Below are 16955 nucleotides of genomic sequence, written 5' to 3'. Positions count from 1 at the left end.
GTCCACTCACACAGACAGCATCGTGAGGAAGGCGCAGCAGCGTCTCTTCAACCTCAGGAGGCTGAAGAAATTCGGCTTGTCACCAAAAGCACTCACAAACTTCTACAGATGCACAATCGAGAGCATCCTGGCGGGCTGTATCACCGCCTGGTATGGCAACTGCACCGCCCTCAACCGTAAGGCTCTCCAGAGGGTAGTGAGGTCTGCACAACGCATCACCGGGGGCAAACTACCTGCCCTCCAGGACACCTACACCACCCGATGCTACAGGAAGGCCATAAAGATCATCAAGGACATCAACCACCCGAGCCACTGCCTGTTCACCCCGCTGTCATCCAGAAGGCGAGGTCAGTACAGGTGCATCAAAGCTGGGACCGAGAGACTGAAAAACAGCTTCTATCTCAAGGCCATCAGACTGTTAAACAGCCACCACTAACATTGAGTGGCTACTGCCAACACACTGTCAATGACACTGACTCTACTCCAGCCACTTTAATAATGGGAATTGATGGGAAATGATGTAAATATATCACTAGCCACTTTAAACAATGCTACCTTATATAATGTTACTTACCCTACATTATTCATCTCATATGTATACGTAGATACTGTACTCTATATCATCGATTGCATCCTTATGTAATACATGTATCACTAGCCACTTTAACTATGCCACTTGGTTTACATACTCATCTCATATGTATATACTGTACTCGATATCATCTACTGTATCTTGCCTATGCTGCTCTGTACCATCACTCATTCATATATCCTTATGTACATATTCTTTATCCCCTTACACTGTGTATAAGACAGTAGTTTTTTGGAATTGTTAGTTAGATTACTTGTTCGTTATTACTGCATTGTCGGAACTAGAAGCACAAGCATTTCGCTACACTCGCATTAACATCTGCTAACCATGTGTATGTGACAAATAAAATTTGATTTGATTTGGTTTTAAAACGTTTTGAAATCTCACAGTATCAATTTTGCCGTAGCTTTCCAAATGCCTGCTACGTTACTGCAGACTCGGTCATCTGAGCAATCGGATTGGCCAGCGGTAAGCATAGTGCACTTGATTTCCTCTCCAGGCCCACCTGGAAGGCAGAGTTTGTACCTTCAGACACATGAAATGGCAACAGTTTGCCCACCTGGCGTGAAGGGCAGCTGAAATGGCTGCACCTACAACCAACAGCCCAAGACTAAGAAAAAGGAACACAAGGCTTTATCATTAGGTTTTTTACAGAAAGGCTTGGTGATAAACTAGAAATGCCTTGGAGATTGACAAGTTGATCACGATCGACTGGTTGGTGACCACTGCTGTAGACTGAAACATGTTGTTATATACTGTAGACTGAACCATGTTGTTGTAGACTGAACCATGTTGTTGTATACTGTAGACTGAACCATGTTGTTGTATACTGTAGACTGAACCATGTTGGTGTACACTGTAGACTGAACCATGTTGTTATATACTGTAGACTGAACCATGTTGTTATATACTGTAGACTGAACCATGTTGTATACTGTAGACTGAACCATGTTGTATACTGTAGACTGAACCATGTTGTTATATACTGTAGACTGAACCATGTTGTTATATACTGTAGACTGAACCATGTTGTTGTATACTGTAGACTGAACCATGTCATGGTATACTGTAGACTGAACCATGTTGTTGTAGACTGAACCATGTTGTTGTATACTGTAGACTGAACCATGTTGTTGTATACTGTAGACTGAACCATGTTGGTGTACACTGTAGACTGAACCATGTTGTTATATACTGTAGACTGAACCATGTTGTTATATACTGTAGACTGAACCATGTTGTATACTGTAGACTGAACCATGTTGTATACTGTAGACTGAACCATGTTGTTGTATACTGTAGACTGAACCATGTTGTTGTATACTGTAGACTGAACCATGATGTATACTGTAGACTGAAACATGTTGTATACTGTTGACTGAACCATGTTGTATACTGTAGACTGAACCATGTTGTATACTGTAGACTGAACCATGTTGTTGTAGACTGAAACATGTTGTATACTGTAGACTGAACCATGTTGTTGTATACTGTAGAGTGAACCATGTTTTTGTATACTGTAGACTGAACCATGTTGTATACTGTAGACCAAACCATGTTGTATACTGTAGACTGAACCATGTTGTATACTGTAGACTGAACCATGTTGTTGTATACTGTAGACATAACCATGTTGTATACTGTAGACTGAACCATGTTGTATACTGTAGACTGAACCATGTCGTATACTGTAGACTGAACCATGTTGTTGTATACTGTAGACTGAGCCATGTTGTATACTGTAGACTGAACCATGTTGAATACTGTAGGCTGAACCATGTTGTTGTATACTGTAGACTGAACCATGTTGTTGTATACTGTAGACTGAACCATGTTGTTGTATACTGTAGACTGAACCATCTAGTTGTATACTGTAGACTGAACCATGTTGTATACTGTAGACTGAACCATGTTGTATACTGTAGACTGAACCATGTTGTTGTATACTGTAGACTGAACCATGTTGTATACTGTAGACTGAACCATGTTGTTGTATACTGTAGACTGAACCATGTTGTAGACTGAACCATGTTGTTGTATACTGTAGACTGAACCATGTTGTATACTGTAGACTGAACCATGTTGTTGTATACTGTAGACTGAACCATGTTGTTGTATGCTGAAGACTAAACCACAGTGTTGTATGCTGTAGACTGAACCATGTTGTATACTGTAGACTGAACCATCTAGTTTTATACTGTAGACTGAACCATGTTGTATACTGTAGACTGAACCATGTTGTATACTGTAGACTGAACCATGTTGTTGTATACTATAGACTGAACCATGTTGTATACTGTAGACTGAACCATGTTTTATACTGTAGACTGAACCATGTAGTGTATACTGTAGACTGAACCATGTTGTTGTATACTGTAGACTGAACCATGTTTTATACTGTAGACTGAACCATGTTGGTGTATACTGTAGACTGAACCATGTTGTTGTATACTGTAGACTGAACCATGTTGTATACTGTAGACTGAACCATGTTGTATACTGTAGACTGAACCATGTTGTTGTATACTGTAGACTGAACCATGTTGTTGTATACTGTAGACTGAACCATGTTGTATACTGTAGACTGAACCATGTTGTATACTGTAGACTGAACCATGTTGTTGTATACTGTAGACTGAACCATGTTGTATACTGTAGACTGAACCATGTTGTTGTATACTGTAGACTGAAACATGTTGTATACTGTAGACTGAACCATGTTTTTGTATACTGTAGACTGAGCCATGTTGTTGTATACTGTAGACTGAACCATGTTGTTGTATACTGTAGACTGATCCATGTTGTATACTGTAGACTGAACCATGTTGTTGTATACTGTAGACTGAATCATGTTGTATACTGTAGACTGAACCATGTTGTTGTATACTGTAGACTGAACCATGATGTATACTGTAGACTGAAACATGTTGTATACTGTAGACTGAACCATGTTGTATACTGTAGACTGAACCATGTTGTATACTGTAGACTGAACCATGTTGTATACTGTAGACCAAACCATGTTGTATACTGTAGACTGAACCATGTTGTATACTGTAGACTGAACCATACTGTAGACTGAACCATGTTGTATACTGTAGACTGAACCATGTTGTATACTGTAGACTGAACCATGTTGTTGTAGACTGAAACATGTTGTATACTGTAGACTGAACCATGTTGTTGTATACTGTAGAGTGAACCATGTTTTTGTATACTGTAGACTGAACCATGTTGTATACTGTAGACTGAACCATGTTGTATACTGTAGACTGAACCATGTTGTATACTGTAGACTGAACCATGTTGTTGTATACTGTAGACTGAACCATGTTGTATACTGTAGACTGAACCATGTTGTATACTGTAGACTGAACCATGTCGTATACTGTAGACTGAACCATGTTGTTGTATACTGTAGACTGAGCCATGTTGTATACTGTAGACTGAACCATGTTGAATACTGTAGGCTGAACCATGTTGTTGTATACTGTAGACTGAACCATGTTGTTGTATACTGTAGACTGAATCATGTTGTTGTATACTGTAGACTGAACCATCTAGTTGTATACTGTAGACTGAACTATGTTGTATACTGTAGACTGAACCATGTTGTATACTGTAGCCTGAACCATGTTGTTTTATACTGTAGACTGAACCATGTTGTATACTGTAGACTGAATCATGTTGTTGTATACTGTAGACTGAACCATGTTGTAGACTGAACCATGTTGTTGTATACTGTAGACTGAACCATGTTGTATACTGTAGACTGAGCCATGTTGTTGTATACTGTAGACTGAACCATGTTGTTGTATACTGTAGACTGAACCATGTTGTTGTATGCTGAAGACTAAACCACAGTGTTGTATGCTGTAGACTGAACCATGTTGTATACTGTAGACTGAACCATGTTGTTTTATACTGTAGACTGAACCATGTTGTATACTGTAGACTGAACCATGTTGTATACTGTAGACTGAACCATGTTGTTGTATACTATAGACTGAACCATGTTGTATACTGTAGACTGAACCATGTTTTATACTGTAGACTGAACCATGTAGTGTATACTGTAGACTGAACCATGTTGTTGTATACTGTAGACTGAACCATGTTTTATACTGTAGACTGAACCATGTTGGTGTATACTGTAGACTGAACCATGTTGTTGTATACTGTAGACTGAACCATGTTGTATACTGTAGACTGAACCATGTTGTTGTATACTGTAGACTGAACCATGTTGTATACTGTAGACTGAACCATGTTGTATACTGTAGACTGAACCATGTTGTTGTATACTGTAGACTCAACCATGTCATGGTATACTGTAGACTGAACCATGTTGTATACTGTAGACTGAACCATGTTGTTGTAGACTGAACCATGTTGTTGTATACTGTAGACTGAACCATGTTGTATACTGTAGACTGAACCATGTTGTTGTATACTGTAGACTGAAACATGTTGTATACTGTAGACTGAACCATGTTTTTGTATACTGTAGACTGAGCCATGTTGTTGTATACTGTAGACTGAACCATGTTGTTGTATACTGTAGACTGATCCATGTTGTATACTGTAGACTGAACCATGTTGTTGTATACTGTAGACTGAATCATGTTGTATACTGTAGACTGAACCATGTTGTTGTATACTGTAGACTGAACCATGTTGTTGTATACTGTAGACTGAATCATGTTGTATACTGTAGACTGAACCATGTTGTATACTGTAGACTGAACCATGTTGTATACTGTAGACTGAACCATGTTGTATACTGTAGACTGAACCATGTTGTATACTGTAGACTGAACCACGTTGTTGTATACTGTAGACTCAACCATGTCATGGTATACTGTAGACTGAACCATGTTGTATACTGTAGACTGAACCATGTTGTTGTATACTGTAGACTGAACCATGTTGTTGTATACTGTAGACTGAACCATGTTGTATACTGTAGACTGAACCATGTTGTATACTGTAGACTGAACCATGTTGTATACTGTAGACTGAACCATGTTGTATACTGTAGACTGAACCATGTTGTTGTATACTGTAGACTGAACCATGTTGTTGTATACTGTAGACTGAACCATGTTGTATACTGTAGACTGAACCATGTTGTATACTGTAGACTGAACCATGTTGTTGTATACTGTAGACTGAACCATGTTGTATACTGTAGACTGAACCATGTTGAATACTGTAGGCTGAACCATGTTGTTGTATACTGTGGACTGAACCATGTTGTTGTATACTGTAGACTGAACCATGTTGTTGTATACTGTAGACTGAACCATGTTGTTGTATACTGTGGACTGAACCATGTTGTTGTATACTGTAGACTGAACCATGTTGTTTTATACTGTAGACTGAACCATCTAGTTGTATACTGTAGACTGAACTATGTTGTATACAGTAGACTGAACTATGTTGTATACTGTAGACTGAACCATGTTGTTGTATACTGCAGACTGAACCATGTTACTGTAGACTGAACCATGTTGTATACTGTAGACTGAACCATGTTGTTGTATACTGTAGACTGAACCATGTTGTTGTATACTGTAGACTGAACCATGTTGTTGTATACTGTAGACTGAACCATGTTGTTGTATACTGTAGACTGAACCATGTTGTTGTATACTGTAGACTGAACCATGTTGTTGTATACTGTAGACTGAACCATGTTGTTGTATACTGTAGACTGAACCATGTTGTATACTGTAGACTGAACCATGTTGTTGTATACTGTAGACTGAACCATGTTGTTGTATACTGTAGACTGAACCATGTTGTTGTATACTGTAGACTGAACCATGTTGTTGTATACTGTTGACTGAACCATCTAGTTGTATACTGTAGACTGAACTATGTTGTATACTGTAGACTGAACCATGTTGTATACTGTAGACTGAACCATGTTGTATACTGTAGACTGAACCATCTGGTTGTATACTGTAGACTGAACCATGTTACTGTAGACTGAACCATGTTGTTGTATACTGTAGACTGAACCATGTTGTATACTGTAGACTGAACCATGTTGTATACTGTAGACTGAACCATGTTGTTGTATACTGTAGACTGAACCATGTTGTATACTATAGACTGAACCATGTTGTATACTGTAGACTGAACCATGTTTTATACTGTAGACTGAACCATGTAGTGTATACTGTAGACTGAACCATGTTGTTGTATACTGTAGACTGAACCATGTTTTATACTGTAGACTGAACCATGTTGGTGTATACTGTAGACTGAACCATGTTGTTGTATACTGTAGACTGAACCATGTTGTATACTGTAGACTGAACCATGTTGTTGTATACTGTAGACTGAACCATGTTGTATACTGTAGACTGAACCATGTTGTATACTGTAGACTGAACCATGTTGTTGTATACTGTAGACTGAACCATGTTGGTATACTGTAGACTGAACCATGTTGTATACTGTAGACTGAACCATGTTGTTGTATACTGTAGACTGAACCATGTTGTTGTATACTGTAGACTGAACCATGTTGTATACTGTAGACTGAACCATGTTGTTGTATACTGTAGACTGAACCATGTTGTATACTGTAGACTGAACCATGTTTTTGTATACTGTAGACTGAACCATGTTGTTGTATACTGTAGACTGAACCATGTTGTTGTATACTGTAGACTGATCCATGTTGTATACTGTAGACTGAACCATGTTGTTGTATACTGTAGACTGAACCATGTTGTATACTGTAGACTGAACCATGTTGTTGTATACTGTAGACTGAACCATGTTGTATACTGTAGACTGAACCATGTTGTATACTGTAGACTGAACCATGTTGTATACTGTAGACTCAACCATGTCATGGTATACTGTAGACTGAACCATGTTGTATACTGTAGACTGAACCATGTCATGGTATACTGTAGACTGAACCATGTTGTATACTGTAGACTGAACCATATTGTTGTAGACTGAACCATGTTGTATACTGTAGAGTGAACCATGTTTTTGTATACTGTAGACTGAACCATGTTGTATACTGTAGACCGAACCATGTTGTATACTGTAGACTGAACCATGTTGTATACTGTAGACTGAACCATGTTGTATACTGTAGACTGAACCATGTTGTTGTATACTGTAGACTGAACCATGTTGTTGTATACTGTAGACTGAACCATGTTGTATACTGTAGACTGAACCATGTTGTATACTGTAGACTGAACCATGTTGTTGTATACTGTAGACTGAACCATGTTGTATACTGTAGACTGAACCATGTTGAATACTGTAGGCTGAACCATGTTGTTGTATACTGTGGACTGAACCATGTTGTTGTATACTGTAGACTGAACCATGTTGTTGTATACTGTAGACTGAACCATCTAGTTGTATACTGTAGACTGAACTATGTTGTATACTGTAGACTGAACCATGTTGAATACTGTAGGCTGAACCATGTTGTTGTATACTGTAGACTGAACCATCTGGTTGAATACTGTAGACTGAACTATGTTGTATACTGTAGACTGAACCATGTTGTTGTATACTGCAGACTGAACCATGTTACTGTAGACTGAACCATGTTGTATACTGTAGACTGAACCATGTTGTTGTATACTGTAGACTGAACCATGTTGTATACTGTAGACAGAACCATGTTGTTGTATACTGTAGACTGAACCATGTTGTATACTGTAGACTGAACCATGTTGTTGTATACTGTAGACTGAACCATGTTGTTGTATACTGTAGACTGAACCATGTTGTTGTATACTGTAGACGGAACCATGTTGTTGTATACTGTAGACTGAACCATGTTGTTGTATACTGTAGACTGAACCATGTTGTATACTGTAGACCGAACCATGTTGTTGTATACTGTAGACTGAACCATGTCATGGTATACTGTAGACTGAACCATGTTGTATACTGTAGACTGAACCATGTTGTTGTATACTGTAGACTGAACCATCTAGTTGTATACTGTAGACTGAACTATGTTGTATACTGTAGACTGAACCATGTTGAATACTGTAGGCTGAACCATGTTGGTGTATGCTGTAGACTGAACCATCTGGTTGAATACTGTAGACTAAACTATGTTGTATACTGTAGACTGAACCATGTTGAATACTGTAGGCTGAACCATGTTGTTGTATACTGCAGACTGAACCATGTTACTGTAGACTGAACCATGTTGTTGTATACTGTAGACTGAACCATGTTGTATACTGTAGACTGAACCATGTTGTATACTGTAGACTGAACCATGTTGTTGTATACTGTAGACTGAACCATGTTGTATACTGTAGACTGAACCATGTTGTTGTATACTGTAGACTGAACCATGTTGTATACTGTAGACTGAACCATGTTGTATACTGTAGACTGAACCATGTTGTTGTATACTGTAGACTGAACCATGTTGTATACTGTAGACAGAACCATGTTGTTGTATACTGTAGACTGAACCATGTTGTATACTGTAGACTGAACCATGTTGTTGTATACTGTAGACTGAACCATGTTGTTGTATACTGTAGACTGAACCATGTTGTATACTGTGGACCGAACCATGTTGTTGTATACTGTAGACTGAACCATGATGTATACTGTAGACTGAAACATGTTATATACTGTAGACTGAACCATGTTGTATACTGTAGACTGAACCATGTTGTTGTAGACTGAACCATGTTGTATACTGTAGACTGAACCATGTTGTTGTATACTGTAGAGTGAACCATGTTTTTGTATACTGTAGACTGAACCATGTTGTATACTGTAGACCGAACCATGTTGTATACTGTAGACTGAACCATGTTGTATACTGTAGACTGAACCATGTTGTTGTATACTGTAGACTGAACCATGTTGTATACTGTAGACTGAACCATGTTGTAGACTGAACCATGTCATATACTGTAGACTGAACCATGTTGTTGTATACTGTAGACTTAACCATGTTGTATACTGTAGACTGAACCATGTTGAATACTGTAGGCTGAACCATGTTGTTGTATACTGTAGACTGAACCATGTTGTTGTATACTGTAGACTGAACCATGTTGTTGTATACTGTAGACGGAACCATGTTGTTGTATACTGTAGACTGAACCATGTTTTTGTATACTGTAGACTGAACCATGTTGTATACTGTAGACCGAACCATGTTGTTTTATACTGTAGACTGAACCATGATGTATACTGTAGACTGAAACATGTTGTATACTGTAGACTGAACCATGTTGTATACTGTAGACTGAACCATGTTGTATACTGTAGACTGAACCATGTTGTTGTATACTGTAGACTCAACCATGTCATGGTATACTGTAGACTGAACCATGTTGTATACTGTAGACTGAACCATGTGGTATACTGTAGACTGAACCATGTTGTTGTATACTGTAGACTGAACCATGTTGTTGTATACTGTAGACTGAACCATGTTGTTGTATACTGTAGACTGAACCATGTTGTATACTGTAGACCGAACCATGTTGTTGTATACTGTAGACTGAACCATGATGTATACTGTAGACTGAAACATGTTATATACTGTAGACTGAACCATGTTGTATACTGTAGACTGAACCATGTTGTTGTAGACTGAACCATGTTGTATACTGTAGACTGAACCATGTTGTTGTATACTGTAGAGTGAACCATGTTTTTGTATACTGTAGATTGAACCATGTTGTATACTGTAGACCGAAACATGTTGTATACTGTAGACTGAACCATGTTGTATACTGTAGACTGAACCATGTTGTTGTATACTGTAGACTGAACCATGTTGTATACTGTAGACTGAACCATGTTGTATACTGTAGACTGAACCATGTTGAATACTGTAGGCTGAACCATTTTGTTGTATACTGTAGACTGAACCATGTTGTTGTATACTGTAGACTGAACCATGTTGTTGTATACTGTAGACTGAACCATCTAGTTGTATACTGTAGACTGAACTATGTTGTATACTGTAGACTGAACCATGTTGAATACTGTAGGCTGAACCATGTTGTTGTATACTGTAGACTGAACCATGTTGTTGTATACTGTAGACTGAACCATCTAGTTGTATACTGTAGACTGAACTATGTTGTATACTGTAGACTGAACCATGTTGTATACTGTAGACTGAACCATGTTGTTATATACTGTAGACTGAACCATGTTGTTATATACTGTAGACTGAACCATGTTGTATACTGTAGACTGAACCATGTTGTATACTGTAGACTGAACCATGTTGTTGTATACTGTAGACTGAACCATGTTGTTGTATACTGTAGACTGAACCATGTTGTTGTAGACTGAACCATGTTGTTGTATACTGTAGACTGAACCATGTTGTATAGTGTAGACTGAAACATGTTGTTGTATACTGTAGACTGAACCATGTTGTATACTGTAGACTGAACCATGTTGTATACTGTAGACTGAACCATGTTGTTGTATACTGTAGACTCAACCATGTCATGGTATACTGTAGACTGAACCATGTTGTATACTGTAGACTGAACCATGTCGTATACTGTAGACTGAACCATGTTGTTGTATACTGTAGACTGAACCATGTTGTTGTATACTGTAGACTGAACCATGATGTATATTGTAGACTGAAACATGTTGTATACTGTAGACTGAACCATGTTGTATACTGTAGACTGAACCATGTTGTATACTGTAGACTGAACCATGTTGTTGTAGACTGAACCATGTTGTATACTGTAGACTGAACCATGTTGTTGTATACTGTAGAGTGAACCATGTTTTTGTATACTGTAGACTGAACCATGTTGTATACTGTAGACTGAACCAAGTTGTATACTGTAGACTGAACCATGTCGTATACTGTAGACTGAACCATGTTGTTGTATACTGTAGAGTGAACCATGTTTTTGTATACTGTAGACTGAACCATGTTGTATACTGTAGACTGAACCATGTTGTATACTGTAGACTGAACCATGTTGTTGTATACTGTAGACTGAACCATGTTGTATACTGTAGACTGAACCATGTTGTATACTGTAGACTGAACCATGTCGTATACTGTAGACTGAACCATGTTGTTGTATACTGTAGACTGAGCCATGTTGTATACTGTAGACTGAACCATGTTGAATACTGTAGGCTGAACCATGTTGTTGTATACTGTAGACTGAACCATGTTGTTGTATACTGTAGACTGAACCATGTTGTTGTACCATGTTGTTGTATACTGTAGACTGAACCATCTAGTTGTATACTGTAGACTGAACTATGTTGTATACTGTAGACTGAACCATGTTGAATACTGTAGGCTGAACCATGTTGTTGTATACTGTAGACTGAACCATGTTGTTGTATACTGTAGACTGAACCATCTAGTTGTATACTGTAGACTGAACTATGTTGTATACTGTAGACTGAACCATGTTGTTTTATACTGTAGACTGAACCATGTTGTATACTGTAGACTGAATCATGTTGTTGTATACTGTAGACTGAACCATGTTGTAGACTGAACCATGTTGTTGTATGCTGTAGACTGACCATGTTGTATACTGTAGACTGAACCATCTAGTTTTATACTGTAGACTGAACCATGTTGTATACTGTAGACTGAACCATGTTGTATACTGTAGACTGAACCATGTTGTTGTATACTATAGACTGAACCATGTTGTGATTGCCTGCCACTGAAATTCCTTACATATCCTGCTGACGGCATTTGGAATGTTTAAGATCAATTGGAATGTTTTATTTCTTATGGCTTGAATCCCGCTAACGGGATCGATATGACAACAGCCAGTGAAAGTGTAGGGCGCCATATTCAAAACAACAGAAATCTCATGATTAAAATTCCTCAACATAGAAGTATTTTACACCATTTTAAGATAAACTTGTTGTTAATCCCACCACAGAGTCCGATTTCAAAAAGGCTTTACGACGAAGCACACCAAACGATTATGTTAGGTCTGCACCTAGTCACAGAAAAACACAGCCATTTGTCCAGCCAAAGAGAGGAGTCACAAAAAGCAGAAATAGAGAGAAAATGAATCACTAACCTTTGATGATCTTCATCAGATTACACTCATAGGACTTTATGTTACACAATACATGTATGTTTTGTTTTATAAAGTTCATATTTATATAAAAAAAATCTGAGTTTACATTGGCGCGTTACGTTCACTAGTTCCAAAAACATCCAGTGATTTTGCATAGCCACATCAATTCAACAGAAATACTCATCATAAATGTAGATGTAAATACAAGTCATGCACATGGAATTATAGATATACCTCTCCTTAATGCAACCGCTGCGTCAGATTTCAAAAAAACTTTACCGAAAAAGTACAACATGCAATAATCTGAGTACAGTGCTCAGACAACAAAACAAGCCAAACAGATATCCGCCATGTTGTGCAGTCAACAGAAGTCAGAAATAGCATTATAAATATTGACTTACCTTTGATGATCTTCATCAGAATGCACTCCCAGGAATCCCAGTTCCACAATAAATGTTTGATTTCTTCGATAAAGTCCATCATTTATGTCCAAATACCTCCTTTTTGTTCGCGCATTTAGTACACAATCCAAATTCATGAGGCGCGAGCAGACGAAAAGTCAAAAAGTAACGTTACAGTCCGTAGAAACATGTCAAACGATGTATAGAATCAATCTTTAGGATGTTTTTAACATACATCTTCAATAATGTTTCAACCGGAGAATTCCTTTGTCTGTAGAATTGCAATGGAACGCAAGCTACCTCTCACGTGAACGCGCGTGATCAGGCCATGCACTCTGCCAGACCTCTGACTCATTCAGCTCTCATTTCCCCCTCCTTCATAGTAGAAGCATCAAACAAGGTTCTGAAGACTGTTGACATCTAGTGTAAGCCTTACGAAGTACAATATGACCCCATAGACACTGTATATTTGATAGGCAATGACCTGAAAAACTACGAACCTCAGATTTCCCACGTCCTGGTTGGATTTTTTTCATCCAAGCCACTCAATACTGCTAATACTAATAATGTATACTAATACTTAACTATTTACAATATTCTGCTAGAATACTTTCTCAGGAACATGCACCCTGCTTTTTAGTAAATAAGTTATTTAATGTTTCCAAACCTCAGGTTATTATTAGAGTTACAACTAATACTGTATCCTATATTTCAATATTACAGTAATAATGCAATACCCTACTGTATATCTCAATTTGATCCTCCTAACCTGACAAGTCGACCCACTCGATCAGGATGTCCTAACACATCCGTCTTGTTTAGTAGTTTCTCTCTCTCTCTCTCTCTTCCTGTATATCCCTCTTACTAAAGTATAGTCTAAATTGAAATCAAATCAAAACTTATTGGTTTCTTACACAGATTTGCATATGTCATCGGAGGTGCAGTGAAATGCTTGTGTTTGTATCAGTAACAGTGAATTGAATGTATATGACCCTGTGTTCCTCTCTCTGTGTGTCCCAGATCCTGGAGAAGAGTATGCGTGTGGAGTGTAACTGTCACGGAGTGTCAGGATCCTGCACCACTAGGACGTGTTGGACCACGCTGCCTATGCTCCGCCAGCTGGGCTACATGCTGATGGACAAGTACAACCAGGCCGTGCACGTAGAACCAGTACGCGCCACGCGACACAAACGACCCACCTTCCTGAAGGTCAAGAAGGCCCACTCCTACAGGAAGCCCATGGACACAGACTTGGTGTACGTAGAGAGGAGCCCTAACTACTGTGAGGCTGACCTGGTCACGGGCAGCATGGGTACCCATGGGAGGTCATGTAACAAGACAGCCCAACAGACTAATGGCTGTGACCTGATGTGTTGTGGACGAGGTTACGACACTCACCAGTACTCTAGAGTCTGGCAGTGCAACTGCAACTTTCTCTGGTGCTGCTATGTGAAGTGTAATACCTGCAGAGAGAGGACAGAGGTATACACCTGTAAATAAGAGTTATATGTGGGTTACAGTGTCTTATCATTTAGGGGTGTGGAGACTTCACTATTCTCTTTAGTATCTTATCATTTAGGGGTGTGGAGACTTCACTATTCTCTTTAGTATCTTATCATTTAGGGGTGTGGAGACTTCACTATTCTCTTTAGTATCTTATCATTTAGGGGGGTGGAGACTTCACTAGTCTCTTTAGTATCTTATCATTTAGGGGGATGGAGACTTCTCCTTAGTATTTTATCTCATACATCTCTCCCCAGAACCTAATCCAGCAACCTAATCCAGGTCTGAGAGAGAGAGAGAGGCATATTTCAGTGATAGGGATGTCTGTGGCTGACATGGATGTTACAATGACAGGAGTGGAGAGTAAGAGATGTATGGTATCTTCTGGTCTGTTCATGGACATACTGTTTACTCTTTTGACCCAGAGCAGGACAGTACTAAATGTGCTACTGGACTACTACAACACTGGACTACTATTGTACAAACTCCCTGCTCCTTCAGTCACAAGCTGCTCCTTCGAGCCGGATGATAGACTGCCCTCATCACTGCTTTAATGGCCCGGAACTGGACAATAGAACGAAATGATACACGCTGTGATTTACTGGAGCTAGCTATGTGAACTCAAGTTTATACACTGGACCTGTACTTACTGTAAGAGTGGAAGATGATTTGTAACGTTTATGCAACTAGCTACATCACATTCAAACTTGAAAAATCTAACGTTCTTAAACTAATTTAACAGAATACACCACGGCCAATCAGATGCAGCTTCTTCTCGATGAAGGAGAGTTCTGTGAATCTGATCGATTCACATAAAATAAGTAGTTTTGGGACAAAAAGAGCTACAAGATTGTTAACTGCTGAACTGGAGGGTCAGGGTGTACTTCTATTTATTATGGATCCCCATTAGTTCCTGCCAAGGCGGCAGCTAGTCTTCCTGGGGTTTATTATGGATCCCCATTAGTTCCTGCCAAGGCAGCAGCTACTCTTCCTGGATCCCCCTGCCAAGGCAGCAGCTACTCTTCCTGGGGTTTATTATGGATCCCCATTAGTTCCTGCCAAGGCAGCAGCTACTCTTCCTGGGGTTTATTATGGATCCCCATTAGTTCCTCCATGGCAGCAGCTACTCTTCCTGGGGTTTATTATGGATCCCCATTAGGCCATGGCCCTACTCTTCCTGGGGTTTATTATGGATCCCCATTAGTTCCTGCCATGACAGCAGCTACTCTCCCTGGGGTTTATTATGGATCCCCATTAGTTCCTGCCAAGGCAGCAGCTACTCTTCCTGGGGATTAGATGACTAACCTTACTGGCTGTGTCTCTGATCTTACTGAGTTTTATCTTACTGACTGTTTACTGAGGGTCAGCTTTACTGACTGTTGCCTTACTGACTTTTACCTTACTGACTGTTTACTGAGGGTCAGCTTTACTGACTGTTGCCTTACTGACTGTGTCTCTGATCTTACTGACTGTTTACTGAGGGTCAGCTTTACTGACTGTTGCCTTACTGACTGTGTCTCTGATCATACTGACTGTTTACTGAGGGTCAGCTTTACTGACTGTTGCATTACTGACTGTTTACTGAGGGACAGCTTTACTGACTGTTGCCTTACTGACTGTTTACTGAGGGACAGCTTTACTGACTGTTTACTGAGGGTCAGCTTTACTGACTGTTGCCTTACTGACTGTTTACTGAGGGTCAGCTTTACTGACTTTTATCTTACTGACTGTTTACTGAGGGTCAGCTTTACTGACTGTTGCCTTACTGTTTGTTACCTGTCCTGCCAAGACTAAACCATTCTTATTCCAAAATACGTTTTTCCCGTTGTTGACATTGTTTAATAGAATATATTTTGTAAGAGACTATTTTTATATGAATATTTTATTTATTTCTTTGTGTAATATACCCTCCTCTCAGCCCCTGTTGTAACTGTTGGAGTTCAGTAAAGACAGGACAATAAGGTAGGTAGAGTTTGGTTAGGTAATGTTTTATCATGTCTGATGGTGACAAAGTTTGACCAAAGACCAAATGAAACACAACATGTCTGACTCTAAAGAACCTGAAACCAGGACGTCATCCTGATTACAGGGAGCTTCATACTGAACTGATATTTTACCAAACTGATAATAGTTGATGTCTGTATTGTCATGTCTGATCTAACAGACATGATGTTCTGTTTCAGTGTTAATAAACCAACAGATAAAGGTTATTTCCTGTGTTTGTCATTCTCACAGCCAGGTTGTTAAACTGTTAGAGATGACCTATTGAGCCGACAAATGAAGCGCTTACTTCAATCAAGTCTCTCCAAACGCAGGAACATTGCCTTCGCCTTTCAATCATGCTACAGTGTGGATCTTCAGCACTACGGATTGAATCTAGACTGT

The 16955-nt window shown here is 39.0% G+C and overlaps 1 protein-coding gene across 1 annotated transcript in view; it reads left to right on the top strand.

Moving 5' to 3' along the window:
- LOC112255109 (protein Wnt-7a) overlaps positions 1 to 15529 on the top strand; it is a 101396-nt gene extending 85867 nt beyond the window's left edge. Inside the window, exon 4 of the mRNA XM_024428169.2 lies at positions 14088 to 15529. Within this exon, the coding sequence (XP_024283937.1) occupies positions 14088 to 14567 (480 nt within the window). The 3' untranslated portion in view covers positions 14568 to 15529. The remainder of the gene's footprint in view (positions 1 to 14087) is intronic.
- The last annotated feature ends 1426 nt before the right edge of the window (positions 15530 to 16955 follow it).

Source organism: Oncorhynchus tshawytscha, linkage group LG07 (assembly GCF_018296145.1).
Source record: "Oncorhynchus tshawytscha isolate Ot180627B linkage group LG07, Otsh_v2.0, whole genome shotgun sequence".
In the NCBI taxonomy this organism is placed as follows: Eukaryota; Metazoa; Chordata; class Actinopteri; order Salmoniformes; family Salmonidae; genus Oncorhynchus; species Oncorhynchus tshawytscha.
This window is presented reverse-complemented; position numbering and strand designations above follow the sequence as displayed.